Source organism: Onychomys torridus, chromosome 6, assembly GCF_903995425.1.
Source record: "Onychomys torridus chromosome 6, mOncTor1.1, whole genome shotgun sequence".
Classification (NCBI taxonomy): domain Eukaryota; kingdom Metazoa; phylum Chordata; class Mammalia; order Rodentia; family Cricetidae; genus Onychomys; species Onychomys torridus.
Window position 1 is genome coordinate 104674011 of NC_050448.1, and position 12119 is coordinate 104686129.

General features: G+C 39.5%; 1 protein-coding gene across 1 annotated transcript in view; it reads right to left on the reverse strand.

Moving 5' to 3' along the window:
* Positions 1-443: 443 nt before the first annotated feature.
* The window catches only part of LOC118585640 (glutamyl aminopeptidase), a 64819-nt gene continuing 53143 nt past the window's right edge, over positions 444-12119 (reverse strand). The window contains exons 18-20 of the mRNA XM_036190419.1: positions 9363-9503; positions 2128-2206; positions 444-1208 (exon numbers count right to left, since the gene is read on the reverse strand). Coding sequence (XP_036046312.1) covers positions 1056-1208; positions 2128-2206; positions 9363-9503 — 373 coding nt within the window. The 3' untranslated portion in view covers positions 444-1055. The remainder of the gene's footprint in view (positions 1209-2127; positions 2207-9362; positions 9504-12119) is intronic.

Genomic DNA, 12119 nt, shown 5'->3' on the forward strand with positions numbered 1-12119 from the left:
TGGTTTTCTATATGGCTTTAAGCACTTATAGGTCAAATTTCTATATAAGAAGACATAGCCTTAGATATGCATCTATGCTGGAGGCAACCTAGACTTTCTCCATTTTCACACATTTGTTGCTAGAGAGGGCAAAGCTAAATTTTAAGTCCTTTTACTTTTATAGAATAATTCACTTTCTCTTCTTCCTGAACAGTTCCCAGTTACTTTCACTTTTCCCTATAAAATCCACCGAGCACAGTTAAGCACTCCATTCCCACTAATTTCATAGCACATTTGAAGGAAATTTGTATGCATCAAGAGAGGTGGGAGAGCATCATGCGTGGCCAAGGCCAGGTTCTTGATGCATACTTATAATGTGTTCAATTATTTGGGGAATGCTGCCATTATGTTTACTCAAGAATAAGGTGACAGTGGGAAACAATTTTTTCAAGGTAATACTTTAAATTTATTTATTTTTTTAAAAAAAGAATACAGCTTTGTCTGATTTTATAAGAGCAAAGGCAACAGTCAATCATTTCTTTGGCTCATTCATTCAGTCCTTGAGCAAAACTTAAGCCAAGGTTACTTTGGTAGGATTTAAAGCAATGAGACATATGTGAATAAAACGATATTAGGTCTATGTAATTCTGAATAATAAAATAAAGATTAAGATGGCAATATGTCCCGCAAGTACTGGTATTTAAACTTTAAAAATCAATCAAGAGAGAAGATTAAGTGGTGTTTCTTTGGTACTAAAAATGTAAAGCTAGGACTAAATTGTTCTATTTTCACAGATTTAAGATACAAGGAATGATATTTAAAGACATTAATGTGACTATTAAACCCTACAGTTTATAAAGACATTCCTGTGAAGTACACTTAGCAGAGATCCCTGAGTGTATTAAATACTCTATTAGTATCTTCCTTCAAAAACAGAGAGGAATAATTTAAAAGCTTTGCGAGACATAAACACAGTACTTAGCAAAAGCAGAACCCGTTTCGAAGGCTCCCTCTGCGGTCTGTAAAACAGGCCACCTCAGGCTCCATGGCACAGCAGATTCACAGGACGAAATGCCTCAGCTGCCCTTCGGCAAGCTATTGAACCAGTCACTTATGGACTTTCTGTTTTGTCTTAACCACTCAATGTTGTTCTTCACTGTTTCCAACACTTGTTCTCTAGGCTGCGCACCTGCTCCAGCATTTGGATATTTTGCAAAAAAGCTCTCCATCTAGAAAAGAGAAGGTAATAATTGGAAGGACCCTTTGAAGCCTACCTCTTCGGGAATTCCATTTGGAAATGAGCTTTGTTTCTTCCTATGGGAATTTGTTAGGACAGCAACTCTTGGTGTAGCATTCAGAATGAGCCTGCCAGGCACCTGAGCAATCGCGCCTCTTGGCTTTGGGCTCCTGAGAGCCTGTTTAACCACAGAGGCTATGATAGGGAAGAAGGGCATTATGACATGTCCACTTCTGTGGATTCCTCGATTGTGCATTTCCCAAAGTGTCCAGGGACATTGTGGTCTGTGGCATAATGGTTTTTCTCCAGCCTTTTTACTCTAAGGGTCTGGAGAATTTCCTATACTTCCAGTTCACTTCCTGAAAGACTTGTAAGAAAAGATCTTCTCCAGCATACTTCAATGAGCTCCTACCCTCCAAGGCCCCTAAAACTCAGCCAGAGTATTATCTGCCAATTTCAAAACTAAGGATTACTTTGATTCTTAACATATGCAAGAATCTAAACACCTCAATCTAAATGTCTCAATATCTAGTACACAGACATGGAGACTTCATGACAACTCTCTTTGTCCTATATTAATAGACATACTTTTTTCCTTCACTGAGATTTCAGAGATTTAGGATTAGTTTCAAAATTCCCCAACTATCAATTCTGAATGGACTAAAATCTCAACCAACTTATTCCAGAGTCACCGACAGCTACCCAGATAGGAGAGACACACTACACACACTTCTGTCAGCCAGTCCCAGCTTTCCCGGGCCTTACATTTCTCAGTTTTCAAACCTTTCTCATTGGAGTCATTTTTCAGGTTAGTAAAAATCAGTTAGTGTATAACTGGTTAGATTGAAGGGGTTTCTCTGTCTTCTTATGTCTGGAATTCTAGACACGTAGAAAGGGATCCGTCTCCATACCTGCCAGAGCTGCAGCTCAGTGTTGAAGGGTTCAGCGATGGTGACGATCCGGCCAAGGTATCTGTCATTGATAGTGAATCTGCAGGGAAATAGAATGGAGCAAAACAGAATATTAGTGTCCTAGCATGAAATCTCTTTGCTAGATGAAAAGGTGTGTGTGTGTGTGTGTGTGTGTGTGTGTGTGTGTGTGTGTGTGTGTGTGTGGTGTGAGTGTGAAGTCATTTTCAAAAGAAGCTAAACACAGTAAGAAGATACAATGTCTCAGAGAGTAGACATGCCTGCCATGCAAGCCTGATGCCCTGAGTTCAACCTTGAAATTCCCCAGTGGAAAGAAAAAAACTGACTCCTGAAAGTTGTCCTTTGACCAGCACCCCCACACAACCAATACAATTTTAAAAGCAAACACTTTTAAAATCATATTCAGGAGTAACGTCTATAAAGTCCATACTTCTTTTTGCATACAGACTTCATTCCATTTCCCAGACATGGCAGGCTGCTTGTTGTATTTCTCAAACACGACCCTTCCTCCTGGGTACAAGGGTACACAGACAATGACAGTACTTCTCAGCCTCCCTCAGAACTAGGTACAGATGCACAACTTAATTCTTATCAACAAAACACTAAGTAACCTGTCAAACTAGATCATGAAGGGAAATGGCTTGTCTGTCTCTGTCTATTCTTTGTTGCTGTAATGGAACATCTCGGACTGGGTTCCATGTAAAGAATGAGCACAAGCTGACACTTGGCTTCTGATAAGGGCCTTGCACTGCTTCCACTCCTGGAGGAGAGCAGCCTGGGAGCGTGCAAGCACACAAGAGGCACGTGTGAGGGCCTGGGACGTGCGAAGTACTTCGTAACAATCATTCTCTAATTACCTTTGAGTTTTAAAAGACATTGAGCTAGGGTTTCATGGAGCCCAGGCTGGCCCTGAGCTTGTAGTTGGTCATATAGCTGAGGATGACCTTGAAGCTTTGACCCTCCCACCTCCTCTTTCTGAGTGCAGGGATTACAGGCACGAATTACCTTTTCTGGTTTATGAGGTGCTGGGGAATTGAACCTAGGGCTTTGTGTGTGTTAGGCAAGCACCAACTGTACCAACTGAGCTAATTATCCCTTAATGGCCCTGCTGCCTCTCAGCACGGAAACATCAATGACCAATTTTAACAGGTGGTTGGGTGGGGACAACCCACATCAAACACAACACGTTCACTTAGGACTGCACTCACACAGGACTTCCTTTACTCCTTACAGATGGAGATACAAATCTCACCACAACTAATCACAGTGCTAAAAAAAAAAAAAAAAAAAAAGAAAAAGAAAGAGAGAAAGAAAAAAGGAACCCCACAAAATTATATATAAAATTTGACCACTGAAATACTGGCAGAGGGATATGGGAAAATATATCTATATATAAATCAATAGGAGAACGTTTATACTCTAGAACTATTATACACCAAAAACAAACAGATAAAGGGGTTGGGGATTTAGCTCAGTGGTAGAGTGCTTGCCTAGCAAGCGCAAGGCCCTGAGTTCGGTCCTCAGTTCTAGAAAGAAAAAAAAAAAGGCAGATAAACTTCACTTTATGCTATTTTTTAAAGTTTTATACTATAGAGGAGAACTTGTAAACAAAATTAAAAGCAACTTGGTAAAAAAAAATTGTAATATATATGGAAGCAGAATCTTTTCTCCTATATAAAGAACCATTGCAAAATGCTAAAAGGGAGCAATATGCCAAGATGGTATCAGCAGAGGGATGTGGTGATATTTTATTTGTGCTGAAATGTGGTAATATTTTATTTGTATGCTAATAAATAAAGTTTGCCTGGAGATCAGAGGAAATAGCAAGCCATTTTAAGTTAACACAAAAGTCAGGCAGTGGTAGCACACACCCTTAATCCGATCACTTATCAGGCAGGGTCTCTGTGTATTCAAGGTCATACTACAGAACAGAGCCAAGTGTGGTGAGACACGCCTTTAATCCCAGTACCAACCATAGAGACCTGGAGGTCTGTACCGACAGGCAGTGACATTTTTACTATTGTTAATTATGTGTATCGGGTAGGGAGGGGTATGTGCATATGAGTGCAGAGGCCTATGGAGGCCAGTCACCAGCGCCCCCTGGAGCTAGATTTATGGGTGGTTATGAGCTTCTTGGGGTGACTGCTAGGAACTGAACTCAGGTCCTTGGCAAGAGGAGTAAGTACTCTTCGCTGCTGGACAGTCTCTCTAGCCCTAAATATCTTTCCAGAATTACTAATCTTATATAAGTAAATTTTATAGTAAACCTAGCTGACATTTTTTGATCTTCAATTTACTCAAATTTTAAGTAGCGTCGGACAAGAGAACATATCTTTCTTGGGAAAAAAAAAAAAATCTCCCCTCTTGCCCTTAAAAGGGAACCATGAACATATATGTAGCAAGCTGAACCCTACTAGAAACCCAAACCTCGCCCTTGTCTGTGGGAGACCAGCTCCTACATTTATTTACCCCAGCAACTTTTGAGGAATGAGGGATAAGAGACTTGGGTAGAAATAAAGAGGGGAAGAAACAGAAACGCAGGATAGACTTGGGTGGACCTGGATCCTTATCTACCAGCTCAGGGTTTTGTTTTTGTTTGTTTGTTTGTTTTAAGACAGAGTTTCTCTGTGAAACAAGTTCTGGCTGTCCTGGAACTCATTCTGTAGACCAGGCTGGCCTCGAACTCACAGAGATCCGCCTGCCTCTGCCTCCCCAGTGCTGGGATTAAAGGCGTGCGCCACCACCAGGCTCCAAAGGGCTTTTTATAGCAATGCCAAGGGGAGGGTCAAAAGACCTTCCCCCTTGCTAAATACAGCCAAGTGTAGATGCTTCCAAATGCCTGGTACCCAGGCCCATGGTCCAATCATCCTCTTATGCAGTCCTGCTAGATAAAGCCACTAGGAAACCTAGATGGGCTCCAATGCTTGTCTCCACACTTTCCTCCCTTATTTTCAAACTCCCTCCATGTTCTGTGAGTCCTGCAACCTCACCATCACTCACTCCATGGCCCAGTTTATCACTGTCTTTGCTGCCAGCTGGCCATTGTCTTGCTAGGACTACAGCGGAAGTTAACTGTGTTTCCCAAATCCACTCTGATGTCCCAATGCCCATGCTTCCCGATTATCATCAGAAGCATTCATTTTCAACATAAGCCCATCATTTCATTGTATTACAAACTTCCAATGACAGACTCATCATTGCTTAGAATAAAAGTCCAATTTTAACAAGACCCTACTCCTTTTAACGGTTATCCCTTTCTTTCCTGGTAGCCTCAGCCAAGATACTTCTGGTTCTGTTTCCCCAATTCTTTCCTGCCCTTCATTCAGGCCAGCTGGCACTTCCTTAGGAAGACCTCATCTCCGACTTCTTTCAAGTTGATTGGTTTCCCCTTTGTGTTATTTTGGTGTACTCTGAGTCTCTTTTCTGGGTAGTTACTACAGTTGTATGTGTGTATTTGTGAAATTCTTGATTTAATACTGCTTGACTTAATAATTCTTGACTATTTGTTCCCATCAGTCTTAGGTCCTGCAAGGAGAGAGAGCTGGGCCCATCTCTCTTTCCTATTACAGCCCCAATGCCAATGATGGAACCTGGCACACGGCATGTGTGCTACAAGACTTACTAGACAAAAGAATCATAATTTAAAATGAGGTTTTAGTGGTTAGAGAAATGGCTCAGTGGTTAAGAACACTTGCTGCTCTTCTAGAAGATCAAGGTGTGATTCCCAGCACCCTCAAGGTAGCTCACAACTGTCTGTAACTCCAGTTCCAGGGGATCTGACACCCTCCTCTAACCTGCTCAGACACCAGACATACATACATACATACATACAAACATACATACAGTCAAAACATCCATACACATAAAAATAAGAAAAAAATTTAAATTTAAAATATAGAAATAAAATGAGATATTAATGAGAATATTTAAGAACAACACTTAGTATAGGAACATACTGGGAAAATAGGCTGTTACTATAAATGTCATTTATCAGAAATCCTAAAATCCTTTCATTCAGTAGCAATAGGACATGAAAAGAATAAATTGTAAAACCATGTGGATAACACGGCTCCATGTGTATCAAATAAGCAACCACAGAGAAGGGTTCAGGAATAATAAACACGGACAGCAGAAGTGATTTCTGACTGGTTCTATTACGGATGACCTCAGCATTCTTATTATTGTCTGCAGCCTCAGAAAAATCACACATATCAGTTCTGTAAGAGGAGGATGGAAATTTTAAAAAGGAAATACGCTTGTGGCTGAGTTCTAAGAACAGATGCCAATCACAAGTCATGGTTATTTGAATGGCCTCTTATTTCTGAATTATTGTTTTATATATATATATATATATATATATATATATATATATATATATATATGTGTGTGTGTCATATACATATGACTAAAAATTAAAAGAAGTATTTGGGAGCTAGGAACAAATACATCGAATAAAAGCTGCAAATACTTGTGTAAGCACTACCTACACAGGAGCAAAATAGGTTTTTCTCAAGGGCCCACTATCATTTCAAGTGCAGAAAATATGAGGAAACATTCCAATGTGTCTCCATCAAAATGGCTAAAACTATAGTAAGAATTTAAGTGTATCTTAAATAGCTTGAAACAGTTAGATGAGGTCATCTACTGTGACTTCATATTTATATACCTAATATTATATCATATGGAAATTATTTTGATTATTCAAAACTTATAATTGAGTGCTTATTAAGCTACTTTGAGATAATGTTTAAATGTTTAGATCATGTTTGTTACATCAAAATTGTTGATTTTTTTTCATCTGTAACAAGCTAAAATCAAATTTGGTCAAACCCCACTATAGACCTATTGGGCTTCATAGTTTCACCTAAGGGTTTAGAAGACACAGGGGCAAAGAGTCAGCTCCCACAGATACTAGGGCTTTGTGATTAAGGTTCAAACTGGAGAGCACAGTAGTGGCCTGGCAAATAGCAGTTATAAAGGTCACATGGAAAAAGCTTGATAGAAAAATGGATTATTTATTTGAGGGTTGTAGCATGAATCTTAAAATGTCTTATTGATAAAAAATCTGGTAGCCGGATATTGGGGTGAGCACTGAAAGATCAGAGAAGCAGAACAAGCCACAGCCAACCTCACCACACCAACTTCTCAGCCGATTCTGTTTCCTCAAACTGGAAGCCTCCAAATGGATCTCAGCTGAACTGCTGCTAAAAGCCTAAAAGCTTAAAAGCCTCTAGTTCCTGGTCCTCAAACCTTATATACTTTTCTGCTTCCTGCCATCACTTCCTGGGATTAAAAGCGTGAGTGACCATGCCTGGCTGTTTCCAGTGTGGCCTTAAAGTCACAGAAATCTGGATGGGTTTCTGCCTCCCAAGTGATAGAATTAAAGCTGTATGTGCCACCATTTTATGGCCTCTATATCTATCTAGTGGCTGTTCTGTGACCCCAGTAACTTTATTAGGAAGCATAATATATCAACCACAAAGGGTAATAACAAATTGTTCAGAAATAGAGACAATGATACCACTCAATCAAAAATTTGGAAATCATTCAAAAGTTTAGAAATTTTTGAATAAAGCTTGACTCATTTCTATATAACTTGTCTCTTATTATTTTTTCATAGGGAAATTCTATTTCTTCAAACCAAATATAATTAATATTGCCTTTTGTGTAAACAGACATGTGGTTATTGTATGATCTTGTGTTGGGGTCATCTGCAATAATATCTCATGAAAGTTAGAACATCAGACAATGAAGAAAACTTAAGAGTCCTGGGTGAGGCTTGTGGGCCTAGCTATGACCATGGTTAATCAATCCATTGTCTTTGGAAACCAGTTTAATTTATATGATCTAATAGGTTTACTTTAAATCCAGATGTTTATGGTCTCTATTATAAAGTTAAATCTATTTTTTCTACTTACCAATTGTTAAAAGTATGTAATAAACAAAAGATACTTTTATCTTTTCACAACAATTTAAAAGTAAACATTGTGCTCCATTTATATAAATTTCTTGTAGCATACATAGACTTGTGGTCTTTCAGCTAACACAAAACACAGAGTAGGCATCAGGCATCCATCGATCTTTCTACGTGGAAAGTACTCCTCACACATGATGAATTTGTAGGTCCAGATAACACGTTCTTGTTGAATAGATTTACTCAGTCCAAACCAAGCCTTTCACTGAAACAATTATAAACAGATAAACCACAGATATGAACTCATCTGTGCAGGTGTCCTCAGACCAATGTTTAGAAATGGATGAATATAGCCAGGCAGTGGTGGCACACACCTTTAATCCCAGCACTGGGAAACAGAAGCAGGTGGATCTCTTTGCATTCAAGGCCAGCCTGGTCTACATAGTGAGTTCCAGAACAGCCAAGGAGGTTACACAGAAAAACCCTGTCTCGACAGAACAAAACAAAAAAAGAAAAAAGAAAAAAGAAAAAGAAATGGCTGAACGGTGACTCTCACTAGTCACAAGAACCAAAAAGGCAAGAATCTATCATAAACAGGCAAAAGCAATGTAGAAAACTGCAGTTGAAAGCCAGAGATATAATGTGCATCTCAGAAGGAGAGGGAATATAAATAGACACGATGTCAGGAGTGGAAAAGAGGGGGAAGCCATCCCTGCAGCTGTAATGACCGTCCGCAGTTGACAGGGAAGATTAATATAGACGACAAGGAGACTTCCTAACAGGAGGCTCACAGGTGGATTGACCTTTCATCAGTGTGTACACATTTATTTGGGAAATACATTTAGCCTACATTCTATTTTATAGTCAGCCAAAGAAGTGTCCTTTTGAACAGAAATTGAGCATTGCATTTAGAGGACCAGAGTCAAGAGCAGCAGCAAGGGGCCAAAGAAGTGAGAAGCTTGGGGAAACATCCCTCATTTGTTCTGCTCTGTCATCGGCAGTTCCCATAGGCATCAGTACCAGTGGGCAGAAATGTATTAACTTGTTTTAATTAAACAACAACAAATGCAACTTTGTTCTCTTTCCAGATCTCAGAATCTTGTTGATCAGCTGGAAACAGTAACTTTCAGAAAAAGAAGAATTATGCCTAAAATCAACAGACCTGGAAGAACAGTGCTGTGGTCCTTTACCTCTGGCGATACACCATTTTAGTATGGGACAGCCGTCAGAGAAAGTCAGGAAAAGAAGCACCTGTAGAGAGTGTCACACAAGGGAGCAAGGAGCCATTATATGATGGTCCCACCTGTTGACCAGATAGTCCCAGTTGAGTTGTATCCAGTTCCAGGCCATGCTCTTCCCATAGCGGTTGTATGAGATGTAGCGGATGACTGTAAACACATCCTGAGATTTAATCACATTGGGGTCTTTGAGCATTTCCAGATACCTAAGTGAAGGCAAGAAGAAAACTGCTTCAAAATGAACTTTGATGGGAACCATCATCTAAATTTCAGGGTCACACAGCTTTCATCCCAGCAACTCAATTCTTGAGGTATCAACTGACAGAATGAAGTAACTATGACAAATGGGGAAAGAAGTTTTTTTTTTTTTTAAATTAGTGTATTTAGCTTGTTTGTTTGTTTGTTTGTGACAGGGTTTCTCTGTGTAGCTTTGCACCTTTCCTGGAACTCACTTGGTAGCCCAGGCTGGCCTCAAACTCACAGAGATCCGCCTGCCTCTGCCTCCCGAGTGCTGGGATTAAAGGCGTGCACCACCACCGTCTGGCATATTTAGCTGTTTTTAAAGAGTAAAATCTAATTTTGATGAAAACTAAAATATAAACATTTAAATCTAACCATTTTAGTTAGTATTAAATATTAAAACTATTACTGAAACTTAAACTAATTTAAAATTTAAATTATTTTGGAAACACCAAAACCAATTAAAATTAAATTTTAATGATTAATAAAATAGCATTTATTGGATTGAGTACACACACTTATTTGTCTATTATTCCACTGAATTTAAAAACAGTGAATGTTAAAGAAAAACTTTAGGTCTTATTCTATAGGTCAGAACTTAAATTTTACTTGCTAATGTAAGCTACATGGTTAGATTAGCTAGCTATAATTATAGTATAACACAAAGAAGTCCGGGATGAATTAAGGAGCAAATGGGTAGATGTTCCTCAGTGTTATGCCATGATGTTAACTAGAGTTGGCCTTCTAAGTCCATATCACTATTAGAATTATTTCTATCTGAAGTCAACACATGTTTTGTTTACTATGAGAAAGGCACCTCAAAAATATCTACCACTGATAACTGGACATATTTTTATAACCCTCTTGTCTTGTTCCTTGGCTTCTAACCTGCTGGCTCAGACCATTCCTATTTTTAAGGAGGATAAGGCTTAATAACTACCAAAAAGATCACTGTTCAACTTGAGATGTGAGATAGATTAGAGAGGTAAAGAGGAAAGAAATTTATAGACTTTTTTACATTTTTTAATATATCAATGTCAAGCATACTTAATGCTGGAGTCTAGATATAAAATGGCCCCAAAGGTCTGTAGTTGAAGGCCTGGTCCCCAGTTGGTAACATATTAAAAGTAATTGGATTATCATGATGTTGTCTTCATCAGTGGATCAATCCATTGTGATGAATGTCTAACTCAACAGATTGTGAAGAGGTCCCATTTTGTTGAAGGAAGTGGATCACTTTGAGGGGTGTATGTTGTCTGTCTCCTTCTGTTACTCTCTGCTCTCTGGCTGCCATGTGGTGAGTAGCCTTCTCTCTCTTTAGTCCTCTACCATGATGTTTCTGCCTCTGTCAGGCCTAAGCACATTGGAATATGAACTCAGATCTCTGAGCCATGAGCCAGAATTAATCTATCCTCACTTCAAGGGTTTCTGGCACTGTGATAGAAAAGGAAGACATTTGGTCCCAGAAATTTACCATAAGTGAGACTGAAGAAAACTTGGGCTTGAAGTGAAGTTCATATGCTGTGGGACATTAGAATATACCACTCAGTCCTTTCATTCTTTGGGGGAAGTTCTGTAGGTCAATAGCTAACTTTGTGAAATGCCCAATGTGGAGTGGGCACACAACAGTATGTCCTAGGCAGGATGAGGGACTAGATTCACTGGTTTAAGGAACACCCATCCTGCTTTGGCTTGTTGGTAGTGTAGAGAAACCCTAGACATATCTTTAGTCTCAAAAAGAACTGTGAGGAGATTCTGAAAAAGCCTCTCTGGACAAACCAAAGCACAAGTACTTCAGGAGTGGAAGATATGACTGTGACCATAGCATTCATCTCTAGAAGACAGACAGCATTCTAGAAGGTAAGATGTGAGCAGTTAAAACCCAATCAACTTTGGCCCAGGACCAAAATAGGTAAATAAATACCGTAGGGAAGACCAGCATGAAAGAGAGCATCCCTTTCTCCATCACTACAAAAGGACAGTGTCTTCCTTGTATAAAAGGACAAAGTGGAAGGGAGGAAACCTTAGGACACTTATTTAGAGACTACATGAACTAGGGTTTGGGTTTAACAACATTTAAAAACCAGACTTGCAGACAAACACAGCCAGTGCCTGGGGTCCTCACTGTACTGGCTTTTAGAACCAATCAGATAGAAAACAAAGGTGGCTACTTCTTTAAGCACTTGCAGTTGTACAAATAAACCCACTTTCGTGTGAAATACGGCACCCTTATCATACACTTCAGATAAGCAAGGAATTCCAGGGGACCCCTCACTTCACCCCAAACTTGCTGCCAAACCTCCTTTGTTATTGTCATGCCTCAAGTTCTGGAAGACTCTGCAGATGCTGGAAATAACAATCTCAAATGCAAATAGTTCTTCAAATCCACAGATTGTAACAACCTCTAGCCACGAAAACCTCTTTTTATGGAGGATAGTGCAAGGTGGAGCAACCTGTCTTTTACAACGAATGCCTTAGGAGACTGCTTTGGCACACTAGGAGGCCATTGAAATTCAAGACACTGTACTGACGTGTGTGTGTGTGTGTGTGTGTGTGTGTGTGTGTGTGTGTAATTTTTCTTC